Genomic DNA, 21,057 nt, shown 5'->3' with positions numbered 1-21,057 from the left:
GATGGGTCTGGAATGTAACGTTATTGAATCGGGGCTCAATAAACATTATTTGGTTTCTCTGTTTATGATTTTATGACTGTTAAGATTTGACCAGTTACGCAAGAGTACTCACACATAAAATTGACACACTTTGATTGTTTTGTTTTTCTTACCAAAGTGTAACATGTTATCTTGATGGTCATAATAAACCATAAAGAGGCTTAGAGGAATTTCTGTGGTTATTCCATGCAAAGGCCAAAACAAACAATGTTGAGGGGCCCAGTGGCAGGTGTATTATTTCAGGACTGAGACTCGCAAAACAAAGGAGTGGAATTCCTTTTTGACACTAAAACAAAAGGTTGCGTTGAAGGGGGAAAAAAAATTGCCCTTTCTTTTTGACGGAACTTCCTGAGCTGAATCTCCCACTCTATCTTTGGAGCGGAACGGAGATGATTTGGCACATTGCCCCTTCAGGAATCTTGGCAGCGCTCGGTCAGCAGAGACCAGGTTGTAACAAAGTGAGGATATGCTGAGTCGACGCATTTATAGAACCACCATCACCGCCATCACCATCTTCTTCCATCCAAGAGGACCATCCGGCTCCCTGAGCGTGAATCCCCCACCATCTCTTGCCAATTCCAAAAGGGTTATTTTCCTCTGCACTATACTTTCTCACGCCGCCATATACTGTCCCATGTGACATCTTGAAAGCGCTCCCTTGAAAAGAAAAAACAACTACTGTTTGGCACAAAATGACACACATCAAACATCAACACTTGGGAATAACATGAGCGTCAAACAGGAGGGCGATGGAATTTTTCAGTCTTCATTCCCATACATGTAATCCAATGAGAGCCAATACGATTGTGCCGTACAAAGATAATACGTACTGCCCTCAGTATTCGTTTGACCTGTATGTTTTGACCCTCTCATGAACTATAGCGTAATAAAATGATGAAAGACGGGAAAGTGCAGGAATAACGACAGGAAATGGAAAGTATTGCAATATCAGGAAGTGTTTGTGTCACTATCCTTTCACATCAAAGGGTGAGTCATTTGAACTGATATTACTTTTAATGAGTCATATAACACTGTTTAATGTATTACTTATATATATGACTTTTGAAAAGGCTTCCGTAATAGCAGGATGCAACTAATCAACTGAACTTCCTCACATACGTCTGCCACATGGACATTTTCATTTATTTATTTTCACTTTCATGTCGTGTTTCTAAGTTGTCTTTTAGATTTTGATATTGTAAGAATGTTAAAAAGTGGGATACATGGAGTCAACTCAACTTTGTCATGTAATGTAAAAAAAAAAAACAGCAATTTGTTGCTTTGTTCATAACTATTACTTTTACTTTATTTTAGTTGTATATTCTTATTAAACATATTTTTACACTTGTAGGATGCCAAAACATTACCTAAAAACATCAACTGTGCGGTTAATATACCTTAATTGACCCTGGAACGAAATATTATCATTTACTTTTTTCTTCACACGCTGTCAAAGTGTGTTGAAGGCATTTTAACGTAGTCATTTAAATGGAAGATGGTTACAAAATATGATAAGGCTCTGTGTAAACTTGTGTGTGTGTGTGTGTGTGGTCTTGTTGAAATGACCTCACAGCTAATGTGAACGTCCTCAGATTGACCCCGACGGCTGTTATGTGATCCACCCCAAACGCTTCCACCTCACCTCTACAGACGACGCGTAAAAAGCAGCGGAACAAAGCGAGTTACGTAAATATATAAATGTAGTTTTGAACTCTACAAAAAAAAAAAAAAAAAAGGAGTGTTGCAATCACACCACCGGGGTGTGTATGCATTTGCTAAGAGGCGCTGATGTCACCATCGTAAAACACGCTTCCAAGATTTGAGCTTCTTAGCAAAGCTTTTTTTGGAAATGTTTTTGCGCTTCTTATGCAATGTTCCACAGGAGAAAAGTTAGAATATAATCTTGATTTATTTACAACAACCAATCAAATCCCTTTATCTGTGTTTGTATCTTAAAGAAAACATCACAACAATCGATCGACAAGGCACGGTTGAAACTCTGCATTGAGTCAAAACTAATTTGAACAAAAAACTGCATCCATATAAATTGGAATATTAAACAATATGTTTTATATATGAACAGTGGAACCTCCAAAGTTGAAACCCCAGAAGCCAAACAACAAAATTCAAGCTGTAATGGTGTGCAAATATATTATGACTTCAATCTAAGAAGCCTTTTCACACTGCACTTAGTTTTCTTGGCACTTACTGTACGTATCAGCCAACCAGGAAGTCACAGTTCGACTTTTCCTACTGCTTGCTCAAAATCACTCCGCCATCTCCTCCTGTTCAATGCATCTTCTGATGTCATCTTTGTATCACATTGTAAAAAAACTTGTAAGTCAAGTCACTTGTATCTCAAGGCACCTGTTTGTATTATATTGCTCCCCGTGTCCAACCCCCAGAAAGAGCAGCACAATGTCAAATAAATCGAAGTATAAACTATTAATGCAAATACTGTTAACGGTTTAGATTCTGTTTGATTTTGATACTTTGGCATGCTTTCATACAATACAGTAGAGCGTGATAATAAAGGCCATTATAAACATATATTTTAAATAATATCAAACATATTTTTAAATACAATAATTGATTTTTTTTTCCCTTTTAAAATGGTGGTTCTGAAACGAGAGCAAGATTGAAGGTTCCACTGTACAGTATGCTTAATACTGTGCAGCCAAAGGCACATAGCGACACGTTCATCTTGATTGTCAGCTGACACTGAAAATATGCGACAGTAACCAATCTGATTGTCTCATCGCTCAGATGTAGCTGACAAGATGGCACCTTTTAAGTTATATTTGATGACATCGATGAACATCATGGAAATTCTCGTGCTTTGTGTGTGAAAGCGTGTAGATAGACCGCAGACAAACAAACACGTCATGTGGAGTTCACAGTTACATTTGCCCTCCCAGCGCAAGTCCATCCAGCCTGCCAATCGGAACTCTCTCGGGTCCAGATTCGAACCGCACGCTGCGGTTTTGCAAGGCTGAACCACGGGAGGGATGAGTGTGCACAGTCTAGACTCTTGACCTTCCCGTTCCTCCTTGTCTCTTTCTCAATAGTCTCTTGTAGCAACCTCGCATTTCTAATACAAGTCCTTCATGATCTCCTGCAACAACGGGTGCAGTAACATGTCCACCTCGGTTTTCTTGAGCAGCTGGATGAGATGCACGTGGTCGGTGACGATCTGCCGTAGGTCGGTCATCTTCTGGAGCAGCTTGGCGAACAGCTGCAGGGAGTCCGGATGGCTGACTTTGAGCTGCAGCTCCAGGGAGTGCAACACAGTTTCCTGGAGCTGCTCGATGGGCTTGACGTTCAACAGGCCCGGACGGTCTGGGCAACAGCACAGTGAAATGGACACGTGGCCGTGGTGGGGGTAAAAAAAAAAGAGTACACAATGTTATGAATGGTTGACATGATGACGCTGCACATGGCTTGACCATTTTTTTTTCTGTAATTATTTCAATTGTGTATGTATGGATGACTAACTCAAATGAAATTTTTTATTTTTATCTAAGATGCGTGTGAAGGGCAACTATGAATACTTGGGGCGCTGGGCCATAAAAGTCTATATAAAATAAATGATCAGATTATTCTAGAAATGATCAATTTATCTTTATGTCATAGCTATTTAAGTTAATAAGTGACTTAAATGTCGAACTTGCCTTCTTATCGGGTTCAAGGACTGACCTATACCATGATGCTAATCAACACCATTACTCAAAATACTTTGGATTTGCCCGACAAATGTTAAGCCAAATAACCGTTAATGAAAATCGTAATTTTTGTGTGTGTCTCAGTTGCTTTGCTTTTAACACTCCTAAAGAAAAACTTTGCAGTGACTGGACATCTTACCACCTTGCCACACTTTTATCAACTAAACTAAATTTTACAATTACCGTAATTTTCGGACTATAAGTCGCTCCGGAGTATAAGTCGCACCAGCCGTAAAATGCCCAAAAAAGTGAAAAAAAACCCATATATATGTATATAAATCGCTCCTGAGTATAAGTCGCCCCCCCCCACCCAAACTATGAAAAAAACCCGCGACTTATAGTCCGAAAATTACGGTATTATAAATGTGACTAAAGTTTTCCACTGTTTGATTAGAGGAATTCCTCATTCCCTTTCCAACTGTAAATATTTGAGACGGCAGACTTCATAAGGCCACAGACAACGCGTGAGAGCATTTGATCAGGCCCGCCATGCAATTCTCAGAGGAAAAGTTACAATCCCTTCATCTGCCCTCAAATATCTAACCCAAAATGTTTCAATCATTGCATCATATTTTTTCATGAATGGCCCTCAAAGGACTTCAAAACTTCCTTGACGGAAACAGTTGGAGACCCCTCACCTCCGCTGAGGATAATGACGGCCAGAAAGAGCGCCATGTCGCTGTCGTCCAGCTCTAGCGTGTTGAACTTGACGGAAAACTCAAACTTGGGCTCCAGTAGATGGCAAAAGGGCTTCCGGAGACTCTTGAGGAACTCCCGCGTCATGAATATTTGTCCGTAAGCGATCAGGGTGCCGTCTTTGTTCATAAGGGGCGCCATCATGATGATGAGGACCTCTATCACACCGTACTTGAGCAACGTCACCTGGGAAGATCAAAACAGAACAGAATAGAATCCAAATAGAGATTGGGGAAATTCCAGCAGCAAAGTGGAAATGCACTGGAGTCATGCATATGTAGTAATGATTGATAAATAAATATGAATTAAAAAAATAAATCAATAGATGAATGAATGAATGAATTCATAAATAAATAAATAGAAATAAAAAGAAACCAAATAAATACCAGAGGAAGCTTTGCTTCTCACCTGATCATTGAGATCCAGGTTGACAAATCCCGGGATGCTTTTGGCAAACTCCGTCACTTCTCTCACAGCTTCGGCCGAGCGCGACTGGCAACTGTGGAAGAAACGCAGCTCGACGGCGTTAGTCGTTCCGTGGTCCGTGACGCTCGTCATTCCCACGAAGCTGTACTCCGACCCCAGAAGAGCACCTGCGTATAAAAAAAAAAAGTGGGGTGTACCATTCTTCAACTCTATTTGTTTTGAAAATGTATCTTTGTGTGACTTTGCTATATATAGTAGGTGCAACCCTCAAAGTGGCTCACCTCCATTTGTGGAGGAAGGAGGGGACATCTGCTGATGATGTTCCTGAATGGGCATCTGCCTGCAGTTGATAAACTGCTCCCCCTCCATTAGAGACTTCATGTCATGGATGACAAAAGGCTGCAAGACACGATAGAGTCAAGACAAATAAATGAATGACTGACTGAAGGAATGAGAAGCAGATTCACAGATGACCCAATGACTTTAACACACTGTTCAGGAACATGGTGCTCGTTGAAACATCACCACAACTGGCACTTAGTCAGTGTAAACACAAACGGGACTCAATAAAGCCGAGCACCAAACTCCCGGTAGGCAGTTATTGCGCAAATTGAAGTCGTCTCACAATGCAGGGCAGACACACTTTTTTCCTCCACTCCCTCTTTTTTGTTGTTGTCAATTTTGATTCAAACTCATTTTCAAAAACATTACGTTTAATCTGCTCAAGCAAATTTTATTGTGTTAGGCCTGTGACCTCAGGTGCTCTTTGAGTTTTGGCTCCCTGTCCAATTGAGTTTGACAAGAGTTTTAGAGAATCAGCACAGTGAGACTCCCGGCAACAAACAGATGATTGCGAACCATTTGGCGGCTATCACTGTCACCGACAGTCATAACAAGCTAACCGACGAGCCTTGAACTTGACAGAAACAAGCAACAGATAAAGCTTCTGTTACTCTTGCTTCTCTGCTACCAAACTCAATAATCACTATGAAAGTAACAACACAGGAATTCACAATAATCACGGCTGCATGTGCATTTAACTATCTTCACTGTTGCAATTCTGAGGATCGGTTACGATTTAGTGCTCAAAAGTTCAGTTGCCATAGCAACGCCACATCACACACATGATTAGCATAACAGTCAGTAGTCATTGTTGCATTACAATAAATTTTGTTTACATACAACAAAAACAAAAGTTATGACTGAACAGTGTGTTCTGCCATCTGGATATAGATAAAAACAAAAAAACTTGTGCAGATCCATGTTTCCTGTTATACAGCGTGACCACTGCATGGTCAGAGCCAAGACATGTGGAAACCAGTGAGAACACTTGTCGATTAGAGCAACACTTAGTGCAAGCGTGGCACTTTTGCACAACTTGCTGTGTACCAACCAAGTGTTTTTTTTGTTGTTGTTTATATATTTCCAAGGACATCTAGCCTTTCTGTGACACTTGCAGCTTCTCTATTACAACCTGCTGAAGACACAAATCTTGATGTGACACTAAGCTTAGAGGCCACATCCCATACGAATCTTTGCAATGGCAAATTGGATTCATGCATTAAACACCTGTTTTTGATTTTTACCGTTCAGTTCAACAGCAGGTTCTACAAAATAGTACTAATACACAATGTGCCATTGTAAAAGTATCGTCGTGAAGAATGTAAGACAGAGCGCCGCTTACCGCATTGTCTCCGGTCTTGCCAGAGAGGATGGCCCTGGCCTTGGCCTTGGTGAGAGGGAAGTACTTGAGATAGGCCTCGTACAAATGTTTGGCCAAGGCCCTCAGATCGGCCGCCTCCGGGTGAATGTGCTCCATGTCGGACGAAAACTCCGCTAGTAGTTTCTCCTTCTCGGCTTGGGGCATCCGGCCAAAACGAATAGCTGTGAAATGACATGAGAAGAGAAAAAAAAAAAGACAACACGGGAAGTTGTTAGAAGTCAGACAGATACAAATTACAACAATCTGAATTGTAATTTGGATTAAAAGTGCAAGTAGTGATGAACAGGCCATTGCTCTCCCTCATGGTAATGAAATGGTAGACTTTCGATTTATGGCCGCAAACATAAATAATGTGTTATGAAATAACATAAATAACATGTTATGAAACATCTTATGAAACTTATCTCAGTGTCAGTTTGTTTTCTACTTTTTATGTACACGTTATGATGATACATGCAAATTAAATTATGCTATATGTTAGAAAATCTGGCCTTAATGCATATTTAGTATGACAATGAAATGTCATTTATCATCCCTTCATTTAATTCCAAGTAGTTGCGTGCGACTGGGAGGTGAATGGCCACCACTTTTTTTTTTTTTTACGAACCAAACAACTGGGCACCGAGCCCGCAACGGTGACAAAGCAAATCAGTCGGTCTATTCACCCTGCATGTCAATTATTGATCGTATCAAAAAAAACAAAAAAAAAACAGCCTTGCACATACACAGAAGAAATGTGATATGGAGTGATGATGGAGTTATGTGAGAAATGAGAGCATATCAGAAGTTATTATTAAATTAAATACAAATAATAAAAAGACCAAATGTGGCAAATTGGAGTTGTGACTGTAAATAAAGCTACATGCTAAATGTTAAAATTTGGCATATTTTGAGTAAAAAAATAATCCCTCACATTCCCAATCCCAGATAACAGAAATAGAGGGCAACCAATTTACCGTTATGTGACATGCCGACGTTCAGGCACTTCTGAAAGCGACAGTACTGACATTTGTTGCGGGATTTCTTGTGAATGCGACAGTGGAGGTCGCAGTGATCGTACACCAGCTTCAACCTGATGGTGCGTCTGAAGAAACCCTTAAAAGACACAAAGAATTATTATGGTTGCGTTTTATGTTCTTGGTTCAGGGATCTAATTGAAAAGGTTAATGTGATTAAATGGGGGCAGCTGTTTTGGTTAGCAACTGAGCAGTTGACTCTTAAATGTGCGAACAACAATATGGATGAAGTGAGAATATTACAATTTCGACTCATTTCCTTATGGGAAACTGACGTGTCTATTAGAGGGAGACATTTACTATACTTATAACTTCTTTAGGAAATACGTCAGCGGTCATGATACTTTCTGGTGGGACACATTGTATTCAAGCCACATTCTTCTTCTTCCTCGGCAGCAGCTGCTCTGTCTTTTTTTTTAAAATCATGTGTTATTTAAAGGAGGAGGAAGTTAGGGGGGACGGTGAAACCCCACCTTATTAAAGAATGTTTTCTTTTTTAAAACAATTAAAGTGTTTGCCTCCTTGGCTGACCTCTAGTGAGCCCCCCCCCCCTTGAGACTTAAGAACAATGACTCTTCCTTACAGTATGCCTTGGTACGCAACAAACAATGTCATATTTTATGAAACAATATTAAACTTGTAAACTATACAAAAATGGTGCAGGGCTAGATGTATCGATAAGTGTGTTAAAGTGGGATGAGACTAATTTGGGAAGAAACTAATTTTATTTATTTATTTTATTTTAATGATTTTTTTTTTAAATGAACAATTGTAAATGAATAGACGAATAGTTATTTTAACAAATAAGTTAAAAATACAGTCAAACGTCCAGAGTCACAATCTAAAATCTTAGTGATTTTGTTTTCACTCTTTTCTTCCTTAAGTGTGTCCTACCTTGCATCCCTCACAGGCATGGACACCATAGTGAAACCCGGAAGCTTTATCTCCACACACCCGACACTCGATGTTGAGAGCGGCTGTAGACGCGTCGTCCTGGAGCTTGGAGAGTGGCGGACTGTCAGTGTGTTGCGGGGGTGACTCTGGCTCCAGCTTGATGGAATCTGTCGGCAAGAAGTTTGGATGTCTCAAAAAAAAAAAAAATCTACATTGATCATCAGGGCCTGTACAACATTCTTCTTACAATTTTTCAAAATTGCGCAGTGCACATAAAAAAGCTGGAATGGAACACAAATGGCCCCCAGGCCGTATTTTGGACTCCGCTGGTTCACACAAATCAGGAGTCAGTTATAACTTACTGTGCAAGTCTGCATGAGTCCTGTAGCTGTGCATACAGGTGTAGTCCAGGTTGGTGAGGTGGTCGTCGCCCTGCGGTGGACTGGGGTCATAGGCCACGCCGACGGACGTCATGGAAGACATGAGCGAGGGCGACAGGGAGGAGGACGAGGATGAGATGGAGGCGTAGTCCAACGTGGTCAGGTGCTTCATCTCCAGCGAGTGGGAGCTGTCATCCAGCTCGGGCAGATCGGCAGCGTTTAGACTGAAGCCCACGGGCCAGGCAAGGAGCTGCTGGGTGTCCACCATGTCTGCTACAGAGAGAGAGAGAGAGAGAGAGAGAGAGAAACGGGGGATCATTAACGTGTTCGCCGATACAACAATTCCGTGTTTACCGCATATGTCCTTGCTTCAAAGAAAAACAGCAAAAAAGAATGTAAAACATGGAAGATTGAACGAATGTGGGGAGAGGGGGCGGCTGGTGAAGAGATAAGAAAAGAAGGAGGAAGTGTCAACTGGGAGATGTGGACATGCTCACATGCATGTGGTGCTAACGATGCATGTTTTGTGTCACGAAAAAAAAAAAGTGCATACATAAAATTGAAATAGGAATATTGGACTTCATCCCTGCAGTTATCTGCTCCACAGGGAGCGAGTTTGGGACACAGTCGGAACAAGACAAACCTCCTGTTGATGTTCGGGTGGCTTGCTCAGAAGTTGCCCAAACCAAGAATACACAAACAACAGTTTGTGACAGTGACCTGTGAAATACGTCACTCATTTGGTTTTTATATCTAGCGCTGTGAAAAGAACAGCACTCAATTTAAAGGCAGTGGCAGTAAGATAAACTGATGATTTTTTTTATCTGCTTACTTTGGAAGAAGACTATAACAAAAAGTGGGTCCGGAAAAGTGATATCTCATGAGAAAAACACAACTCAATAGAGAGACAGTAAAGCGTGCAGCTTTGAGCTACAACTCTTCATATTCCAACACAACCTAAAGCAAAACAATGCAAACCTGTTGAGAAAAGTAAGCTTTTAGAACCCGTTTGGCAATTTTTTCTAACAGGACCATTTTAAAAATTCAACGTTGGAAATAGATGGAGTGATGACGTCATTTGTTTCTGGTTTGACGAAAAAAATTGAAAGTCCACAGTGGCCTATGCAACTATGAGAGCGTGAAATACTGCGATGAAAGGTTAGAAATAATCAATAGGAGCCTACAGTCTGAAAATAAACTTCCAATAAACATTGCTAAAAAATGTCTGAATGGACCCCCCCCCAAAAAAAAAAACAATGAATGAGCTGAATTATGCTACAACTAAAATAAGACGACGGAGGTTGTGAAGCTATAAAAATGGATCGCACAGCTCTGGGCTGGAAAAAAAAACATCCTCTTTTGTCAATGACCTTATTGTTTCCTTTTTTAACTGCTTTGGAATGCGGCAACAAGGTTAGGACTACTTAGAATTCACATCACAGTAACATTGTTGCAGCTTTGTGTTTGTGTGCAACTTTCAGCTTCCATCACCTTGGAAGCGACTTCTAGAAACTGAAAAAAAAAGCAGACTATTTATAGCTGGAGAAAGCGGGATATTTGTCCATTTTTAGGCTGTCGGCCAAATCTGTACTGAAAATAGACACGCCCGAAGTTTGCAAACATGTTTGGGGGATAGAAAGCTTCAAGATGAGGAAGTCAAAGCATTGCAGCTTGAGAATCTCGTTAATCACATGGCGATCATAACAACCTTTTCTGTTCATGAGTCCGTGACCGCACGATGCAACGAATGAATGAAACGTGCGTGCGTCTGCGAGCAAACACACTGTCAAAGCGGTATAAAAGATGAAACGTGTGGTTTTGTCGTTTGTGAGTGTGTCGCCCCAGGTCTTGGCTTGCCACATGTCAGAACTGGTGCACCTTGTAGGAGGACTTTGTCTCAGTCATGACATCACAGAACAAAAAGGCCAACGGTCAAGCCAACTGTCACAATTTCAGTGATACCTTGATTTACAAATTTCATTTCTTCCAATTACTAAATCATTTTAGGTTAAAAACTATTTGGGTTTTCAAAAAGAATCCTTTTAAGCCATAACGCAAAATGGCAGTTGCAAAAATGACAACCTGGTGATTTATTTGATTTATTTTCTTGTCAGAATTTCACAAAATAAATAAAAACAATTGTCTTTAGCAAGTCAAACAGTCCAAATCAGGTTTGCTCCATCTTGCTGGAGTTCTGCTCTCTTATTCTACCAATCGGGTCTAAATTTGACTTCATTGTGAACAAAACAAACCACGGCGATCCAGAATTACGATGAAGGACTGAACAGCTTAGATTTTTGTCATTGATAAATTCACCCTGGGTGTGAATGTACGTAGGTGTGGTAGTTGCTTGTGTCTATGTGTCAGCCATGCATTAAGAAAGGGGTGTAAACGCCACCCACGCATACATTCAACCATGAAGAAGGAACAATATAGACACACAGGAGAGAAGTCGACACCAAAGCCAGATGTGTATTATGCAAGGGAGACAAAAATGAAGAACCGGTTTTGCAGCATTCAATGCTGCCCTTATCGCCTCACCTTTAACAATAAAAAAAACAATGCTTAGCTCTATTAAGAGGCAAGCCATGAAACCGACAAAGAAATGTATATCTGCCACACCCTATTACTACATGTGTTAAATCACAAAATATCACCAAAGTATTCATCATTAAACATTGTTAGCTATTTTAGCCCTTTGGCCAAAAATGTTCACTTTTTAGCTTGTATAGTAAAAATGAAAAGGTTATTGCTCCCTCCCTTATATGTTTTGTTTCCCACAGTAGGTGACAGTTTTCAATTATTAAGATATTAAAATATCTTCCAAAGACAAAAAAAATGGCTTTACGATCTGAACCATTACATGTGGAAAAAAAAATCAGGAATAATGCAAAAACTTTTTCATGACACTGCTTTCCAATAAATATGGCATGAGAAGGGAAAGTGTAGCAAGATGTGCCACTTCCTAAAAAAAAAAAATAAAAAAATTCACACTGCATGTGGTTTGTAGTGACTAAGCCTCTTCTGCGTCAATCGTTACCTTTGAAACAACTCAGCGTTCTAATTTTTGCACGGTCAGTCCGACATGACACAAGTGTCCATCGTTAAGATGGGGGGGGGGAAAGAAAAGTTTAACTTGACAGCCGCTTCATTCGGTACACCTTCACGTGCTACATCCAAACCAACCTGGCTGACCTTCTGCCACAAAAGACAGAATGTTATTTATCAGTGTCTATGTTATATTATTTTATAATGATGTCTAAGCAATTTTAAAAATTTTAATTTTAGAGCCCATTAGTGGCTGTTGTTAACTTCAGGCAATTTAACCCACTCATGATCAAACATCAGTGCGACAGGAAAAAAAAAAAATGTCTGGCCTATCGAGCACCCACTTGCTCTGTTGGTACTGAATTCACTGCGACGGGGTTCAAAAGCTTGTCAAGACGTGTGATTTGGAAACCACCAACAACATTGCCTCGGAGTGAAACTGTGCCCCGACTGTCTGATCTCTTTATCTTTCCGATTGGTGTCATGTTACGAAAAGATCGGAAAGCGGAGGGCGACACGGTCCATTGGAGGTCGGGAAGAGGGGGAGGACATACTGCTTTGAAAATGCGCAAAAAAAGGAGTGTAACATTGTAATCACACAAAAGGGAAGGATGGTCTAAACTTTAAGAACTGTCATTTTGTATTTCTTAATTGCAATGACATACAGGAACGATACGGGATGTTGTTTACATTGGCAGTTGTTCAATGTTATCAACAGAACAGAAAAGTAAGAATGAAGACAAAGATTGTAAAATAAATGTATGATACACGGTTTTTAATAGTTACTCCGCTAGAAGATTTTTGTTCTTCATTATCAATACATCAAATAATTTGCTGGGCTGATTTTGAGTGAGGGGTACACCCTGGATTGGTCACCTGTCAATCACAAACCACCACTCACACTAATTGGCTAACTTGTTAACCAAGTCATTCATTTGCACTCTTAAGTTTGTTTCGCAGGTCAGTCTGCTCTGCTGCATGTTTAATCATCAACAGAAGAATTTCTGCACACTTAAAAAAAAAAAATATATACTCTAGAATCAGCAGCTTTGCAAAAACAGAGCTAAACCAGCAAATTAAACAAGATCATAAATTTGTGTAGATTTCTTGGAAACTTTACCAGACCACCTGCGTAACATGTCAGTGAGTAAGCTGACAAATGAAAACATGAAATCACAACAAGGTGGAATGAGGATAAACTGTATAAAAACAGTAGCTCAAGCACTACAATGACATTAATGACACACACACACACGCACACTCGCACACACACACGCACACACACAATGTTCCACTCACCCTGTTTGTCCTTATCAATTCAATGTTAACCATGAGCTAACTCGCCAACAACTGACAGTGAAGAGGTTTGCATGCCTGCGTATGTGTGTGTGTGTGTGTGTGTGTGTCCGTGTACGCAGTCATGCTTTTCCTCAGGAAGTGATGACCGATAGAAAGGGAACTACATACACACACATTTTCTCTCCCTGACAGTCTGGGCTCAGCAGAAGTTCAGACAGCTCAGCATCATGTGCTCAGGTTATGACTCTATGATTACTAATCTATACTATAAGCAGTGTGTGTGTTTGCTGCATGGCCTTACACAATGTCATTGAATGAACAAACGTTAAAAAAAAAAAAAAAAAAAGAGGATTTATATCATAAAAATGAAAATGTTAAAAGTGCAAGTGTGGGCGAGAAGTGTCAGACATGAGATGCAGCCAACTTCCTGTCGCTTTGGTCTGACAGGCGACCTGACGCTGCCTCTCTGGTTGCACTTCTCTCCCGCCAATCTCGCAGTCACTTGGTGTCCGTGTGACAACGGCGACCTCTCAACATACAATATCACGACACCGGAGACTACTATGTGTCATTTTGAAATAATGTCCTGCTTTTTGAATAAAGAAATGGATATTAAAGCACGTTTGATTTTTGGCATCTGATTCATCGATTAATTGACGAAATAAATGACAATCGTTTTTTTTCTTCTTTACGGCTCTCAATTTGTTTGAGTGCAGTGTCTTCAATTGACTTCCATTTTTACAACTATTTGTTTGTGATAGACAGCTCTTAAGTTTTCATATTAGTTTGCCCTCTAGCAAATACAAATCATCCAAATCTGAAACTGAGCTTGGACATTCCGCCATTTTAAACACTGACACTTGAACAGTAAAAATCTCCCAATAAATGTTCTCATTTGAAAATTTGTGGTGCATTACAAATAATGTCAGCGTATCCAATCCAGATGACCTGATGTGAACCCAAACTGATTTTAGTATACAGCAAAAGGAAAAATATTTACTTTTGTCAATCTGAGATTTATTTGCTTTGTAAAAAAACTCGTGTCATCTATTTGATTAAGCAAGTGACATATGACATAAGTGCCAAATGAATTCATTTTAACATTATAAAAGTAACTTTTACATTCAGCAAAGGAGTGAGAGGAAATATTTAGTTATTATGAAAAGCTGAACTTTTTAAGGAAACAAAACTCGACAAGGCAGACGGTCTGTCATTGGTCTGCCGCTGTCAATCATTCACACACTTTTTTTTTTATTTTGATACAGAGGGGGCAAAGATGAACGCGTATATATAACGGCTCCAAACATCAACAACAAGGAGACTGTAAGAGCACCTGGACTGATGTTTTATCGCTTCAATTTATTGTCTCGTGAACAAAAACACATTTCCATTGTCATAGGGCGGATTGAGCTTTCCAGGTCCAAACACACACACACACACACATACACACGTGACTGGATCGTAAGGTGTGTCCTCAGGACCGCGGGGTTACTGAAGTTCACCTCCTTAATGCAAACAAAGATATACGAGGACGCAGAAGGTGCATGCATGGGCATGTAATGTGAAAGTGTGGCTAATACTGAACAACTTGTTTTTTATTTGTATTCTATTTTTCATAAGCATATTTTAGTCGAGATTGTCACAAGTGTGTATTGGAGGGGTCGGGGAACAGTATTAAAGAATTTGGCAAGACTACCTGGACACTGCCTCAGAATTGACATATGTGTGTATAGGAAACGGTAATTTTCACAATAATTCGAGGACGTGAACTTTCCTCCAATTCCTTGAAATAGTTATGAGTTAATGGTTGATGAGTCCCTTGAGTCACAAACACTTCCTTCGTGGATTAGGAGAAGGAGTGGCGCACGTCGTCAAGGTCACACACAGGCACACACACACAGTCGCAAAGAGAAATGGCCTTGAAGACTGTGTGTATTGTATACAAAATGTATAGTTGAGCTGAGGTCACAAAAGTTCAATTCAGGTTGATTTTGAGCTGAGTCTAATCCAAATGCTGCAATGTCTCGTGATGGGAAGGAGCGAGATGAGATAACGTGGCAAGAATGGCCTGAGGTAGAATACGGGAAGGCTCGTGCCTTGGTTCCTCGAAATGCTGAGGAAAAGATGCGAGGGGGCTGCGTCCGCAAGACAATAACATGGCAAAAGATAACGTTAACTAAGCAATGGGAGTTGGAAAACACAAAAGTTCAAGGTAGATGTCAATCTGAATCAGTTCACCAAATGAACTTAGTCCTGAATTGACGAGAACCGTCTCCATGATAAATCGATATTATGCGGTTAAATTACAAGCTTGGTGAAAGGCAAAAAATGAATTATTTTTGTTACGAGGTCATTCCAGGCCATTCAAGAGAAATCCACCAAAATCACATTACGCCACAACTTTAGCTGGTCTAAGGTCTAGTCACCAAATTGTCAGGTGTGCCGGATTATGCTCTTGAAGAACCTCAAGAACAGATTCTCAGACACAATAAATTAGACCCGTTGGAGCACAAAAATGAAGAAGCCGTTTTTTACGTCATCTACGAAAATATAGCCCCCTTGTCTTAATTACAGATATCACCGTCAAGAATGTGAACCCGTTTTCAGAAAGATGATGCCAGATTTGAGGCCATGACAAAATACATCAGAATAATACATCTCACAAATTTAACTGACAACTTGGTAAATTTGCCATTGAGTGGCTAACTGTCTAGCCAAAGACAGCTAGGATAGGCTCCAGCTCATGCATGACCCCGAGCAGGGCAAGTATTAACTGAGAGATGTCATGCATCCATGGCAACACATGCTTCAGTAATGCCGCGGGCACACAAAATCTCTACCAGTCCCAGAAGACACACGGGGTTTGACCCAATCAATGCGTGATTTTGAATTATTGCATTCCCATACCGAGAGGAAAGTGGAACAAAGGCTACTGTACTCTGCTTCTGTTGAAACTATGCTAAAGTCCACTGGTAGAGAAATACTTCACTTTAAAAACATATTTTCATGTTGTTATGACACCAATTGATTACTGACATCATTTATGCATTTCTTGCTTTGTCATTTATTTTTATATATCAGAACTAACTGGCCTCAGAACAGGCTTATAAAAGGGGTGTTGACTTTTTATGTCCACTATATGTCAGGACTGTCATTAAATGAGGACCCTTTGCTTTCCTTGCTGGCTCTTTCCTTTGGAAGTCAGTAGGGAGCTTCACTTGGAAGGGGCTGGTGGGCGTGCAATTACCTAGAGGGGGAACTCCAAATCCACTGGGCACCAGTAAAGATGTTGCCATGTCTGTTCCCTGTTATGTGGCCCCTTCAGAACCTAAATTTTTGTTTCCCTGGCTGGGAAATGGTCAAACAGGGAAGCTATTATTATGGTACGAGAAATTTAATTCCACTTTTCCAAGAAAATCAGCTTTTCAGGGTAAAATGTTGTAAGAAGACTGGAATTGGTTACATGACTAGCCTTTGCTGTTAATAATTACATCTAATTTTAAAAAACCAAAAACAAATAAATAAAACTCCGACCTTAAACCTTCACTAAATCAATAAGCTCTTAATGCTCCCTGATAAAGTAAATCAAAGGTTGGTTTTCCGCAAAAACTGTCACAATTAAATCACGGCCCACAACTTGTCAGCTGGCGTACGTGTTTGTTTGCATTCTATTAATCTTGCTTATCTGCGCTGTGGAAGAGATAGAAATGCAAATATGTCTAGTGAAGCACGCCATGTGAGGTGGCGACATCAACATACGATGGGATGCTATCTGAGGCACTCCCTTCATTTATGACGGCGGAGCAAAGTCTCAGTCATTCACTCACGCCACACTCACGCTACACACACACACAAACACAGACACACACACAAGGCAGATTTTTTCAACCCATGCTAATTACAGAGGATTGAGACTGGTTTGGCCCAAATTCACGTATATAATTGACGCGCAATGAAATGCAGTGAAAAATATGACAACAATTAAAACAAAAAATTCTCCCAAAAAGGCTGATAAAAAATCCAATTCACTGAAAATGTTTCTTTTTTTTTTTTCAAAATTCAAACTGCTGTATTAAAAATGTAATACAATTGTCCCACTTTGTAGTAATTGAGCTAATAAAGAGTTTCAACAAATCATTCAGAGTCCTTTAACCTCGTCTAAAAAAAGATTATTCCTCAGTATGTATAATCAGTTCCCCTAATTTAAAATAGACCTGTTACATCAGTGCTGAAATTTTCAGTTCAGTTTTTTTCTTCTTAATTATTCTGACCAACACCCAGTAAAATTTTCCATGAATGTGAGCAATCAACTTCTTCTTTGTTTACATTATTACAGGATACTTTGACTACAGTGATAATAAATCTTCTGGCAAAAAAACAACCATTTGTGTAACAATGATTGTTTGATGTTGCTGCTGATGTCATCTTCAATGGAAACGGTAGCGTCATTTGGACCAATTGTCTGTTTTTAGCAGTGCAAGTTTGAACGGCTCCTTTTCTACTTTTTACAAAACACCTGCCGGTCGTTGCGACACGTTCTGGCAAAATGAACACAGTTGTGTAACAGCGCCACAACAGACTGGTTTAAGTGCTGCTTTACTAGGCAAAACCTAAGAAAAATTAAAATTCCAAAAAATCTAAATTCTATATTTTATACAGGCTGGTTGTTTGGTAATTTTAACATTTTCAACTGTCAGAGAAATGTCAATTTTCCCCAAGCGCCAGCTTCCTTCCACTGTAAAACTATTCCTGTAAGGGTCTTGCAGTTGGCTTGCAACCAATCTAAGGTGAATCCCATCTCTCGCTAAGAGTCAGCTAAACTCCAACAAATCCGTCACCCCAGTGAGAACAAGCGATGTAGAAGATGGATGGACAGATGGAATTACATTAATCAAATGAATTTTAGTTTTTTCCCTTCTGGGATTTTATTTCCCCTTATACCACACAATCTTTGAGGCTTTTTTCCTTCATCAAGTTTTCTTTGCCAGGACTAACTCCAGAGTTCCTTTAGTTGAATTATGCAAACACAACACCTTAAAAAAAGAAACACTTGAAATATTTCACCATTTTACAAACTGCAATCTGTAACTGCATGTTCCAACTGGTCCATCTGTAGATATGGTAGATATGGAAGAGATCCTCAGCAAAATATTTGTAGCTTTAACACACATACCTCAGGACAAAAGTTTCCAAAATGTGGAGAAATCACTGCTTTTGAAATGTAAAAATATGCCCCATGTCTTTGGCAGTAACTTTGTGATGAGGGTCCTTGTCATATAAACCTTGAGTGAATTAAGAACTCTGATTTCAGAATTTCTCAATTTGATCCACCTCAAATGTCCCTTCTTTTTTTTTTACTATTCAAATGTATTTCTTAATTATTTAGGGCAATCCTGATTAATCGTGACTTTCCTTCTCACTTTCTGAATATAATGATCTGAAATTTTATTTTTTCAAATCACAAATGTGTTTTAGAAGGCTCTTTGGTGGATTGTTTATTTCTTTGTTTGATTTGTTTTCCCTAAAATACCATGCAAAAATTGGGGTCCCAGAATGGTGACAGGTTGAGGGCCCCAATATTTGATAGTAGCAGTGTCACTGAATAGGTGGCCCTAGTGTTGTGAAATATTTTCAAAAGCAGCACATTTCTGGCATGAAGGCAAAAAAAAAAAAAAAAAAAAAAATCACCACTCTAAAGTGACTCAGCAGATTTCATGCATATCCACATTGTGATGACTCATGATGACCAACCAAACACTTTCAACAAAACTGTTGGAAAAAAAAAACAAAAAGATTGCGCAACATCTCCACTATATGACAGATAATTGAATCGCATGAACGTGAAAGAGAAACACAAATAAAGCAAACTTACCTAAATAACTACGATCAGCTTGATGGTTAAGGTCTCTGCCTGGTGTTTGCATGTCAAAGTCACGTTCAAAGTATGGACCAGGAGCACCTGACTGGCTGCCACTGGCGCGTCCTTTAACCGCACCCCCCAGACACCCATCACCGCCACCCACCACCCCCGTATCCCGGTGGACGCCTCGCCCAACCAAGTGAGTTGCAGACGGGTAAAGCCACCCTGAAAGTACCGCTCGGTTCCGTCAAAAAAAAAAAAAAAAAACTTTCCCCCAATACAATCAGAAATCACAACCTATTACGCCGTTGTGCAAAAAATAACTGACCCGGTTTTATTTATGCATGCATTAAAATCTGCTTCCCCGTGGAGCTCCAGTTCCTCACCACGGTGGCTTCTCCCAGTTGTTGCCGCCTCCACTGATCCGACTGCCGGCCTCTTGTCAGCCTCTGCCCCTCCTCCTCGCATACATCTCGGGGACGCCGTTGAAGCGCCGATTGCACACAATTACACAACAGGCAGTCACTGTGTCCCGCCGATGTAAATCTAATTAAACGAGTTTGGCTCGTTTGCTCCGGGTTGGCTTTTCAAGTTGTGAAAACTCCGGTACTGGGAACCTTTACTGATAAAATCTTAGGGAAGGCACTTTTTAAGGTATTTGGGAATTTAGAGGTAAAGTTTTCAGTCTAATTGTAGGAGTCTTGACTATTTACTTCAACAATGGGATTGGAATAATCCGCAACAGTATTCAACAAAAAAAACAATATTAATACTTAGTACTAGTCCACAGTTAGACTCTTCATAAAGTTCGACTGATTGGGATTCATTACACGTGTTCCCTCGAGAATATTTTGCTGTCTAATCTGTAATTCCTGTGAATAAATCCCAGCAGTTTTTCTTTCCTGTGGGCGTAATACTTTGGTATTTTAGTGTTCCATCATTTCCCGTTTGCACAAGACTCGCCTACGCGCCTTTCAAGTTAGGCAGCATACACGCTTACCAACACAAGGCCCAAACTTGAGCATCCCTTCCGATCAAAGTCACCAAAGGCTTGATTTTCGGACGCCTCTAACATATGATCCTAACCAATAATCCGATGGTGTTGGGTGTGTTAGGAATGATTTCCTCTCGCTTAAATGCTCGTAAACAGTCAAGACCAAGTATTGTAAACCTGTTCAATACTACTAATCACAAACCTTCAACCGCAAACTGCAAAAAAAACAAGGTAAACCTTAATACTTACGATCATAAACCCTCAACAATCTACTCTACTCTACACTACTCTACTCTACTCTACTCTACTCGACTACTTTTTACATACATATATTTATCATAATAATTCAATTCCATCATTTTTTTATTTTGTCCAAAATGGATGGATTTTGACTTTGATATCTAGTATGTCTCACATATCCTGCTAGTCATCATTATCCACTTAGCTACCATGTTTGCTAGTTCCATTAATCACAATTGCTTTTCGTCATGTAGCCTCAATAAAACTTTTCCACATGCGCATGTCGCCATCTGGTGCACAACTGAGCAGGTACCATCAAGTGTGATTTCATCTGAGAGACGATGGAGTCACATCTTTATTAACATGAATCATCTGTACATAAATAACAGGGTCATCAGTCACCAGGTCATGCAAAGCACTATTTTGCGGTTACAAATATAAACAGTCACTACAAAAAACAAAATTTGTTACTAGATTGCCATAAATATATAGCCTCCCAAAAATAAATCAATCAATCCATTTATTACAAAATAAATCAACTCCTGAGATGGGTGACAAGTGGAAGTTAAAAACAACCTGGCATCATCTCAGTCAACTGATAGGCAGCCATGATGGTCGTGTTAACAAATCCTAAAATTACATACGGCAAGGCTTGGATGTCTTATTATTTCCATGATTAAATACTGGAGCATACAAGACTCATTTCTTTCCTGCCTTTTT

The 21,057-nt window shown here is 39.8% G+C and overlaps 1 protein-coding gene across 1 annotated transcript; it reads right to left on the bottom strand.

The window, feature by feature from the left end:
* Positions 1–1,929: 1,929 nt before the first annotated feature.
* Positions 1,930–19,680, bottom strand: pparg (peroxisome proliferator-activated receptor gamma). The gene is made up of 9 exons (XM_037251615.1): positions 19,490–19,680; positions 8,879–9,169; positions 8,517–8,683; positions 7,563–7,701; positions 6,568–6,767; positions 5,165–5,282; positions 4,866–5,050; positions 4,400–4,643; positions 1,930–3,378 (listed from the first exon to the last, which is right to left on the bottom strand). The coding sequence occupies exons 1-9, from the start codon at positions 19,569–19,571 to the stop codon at positions 3,131–3,133; spliced, it is 1,674 nt and encodes a 557-aa protein (XP_037107510.1). The 5' UTR covers positions 19,572–19,680; the 3' UTR covers positions 1,930–3,130.
* Between the last annotated feature and the right edge of the window lie 1,377 nt (positions 19,681–21,057).

Source organism: Syngnathus acus, chromosome 5 (assembly GCF_901709675.1).
Source record: "Syngnathus acus chromosome 5, fSynAcu1.2, whole genome shotgun sequence".
Lineage (NCBI taxonomy): Eukaryota > Metazoa > Chordata > Actinopteri > Syngnathiformes > Syngnathidae > Syngnathus > Syngnathus acus.
This window is presented reverse-complemented; position numbering and strand designations above follow the sequence as displayed.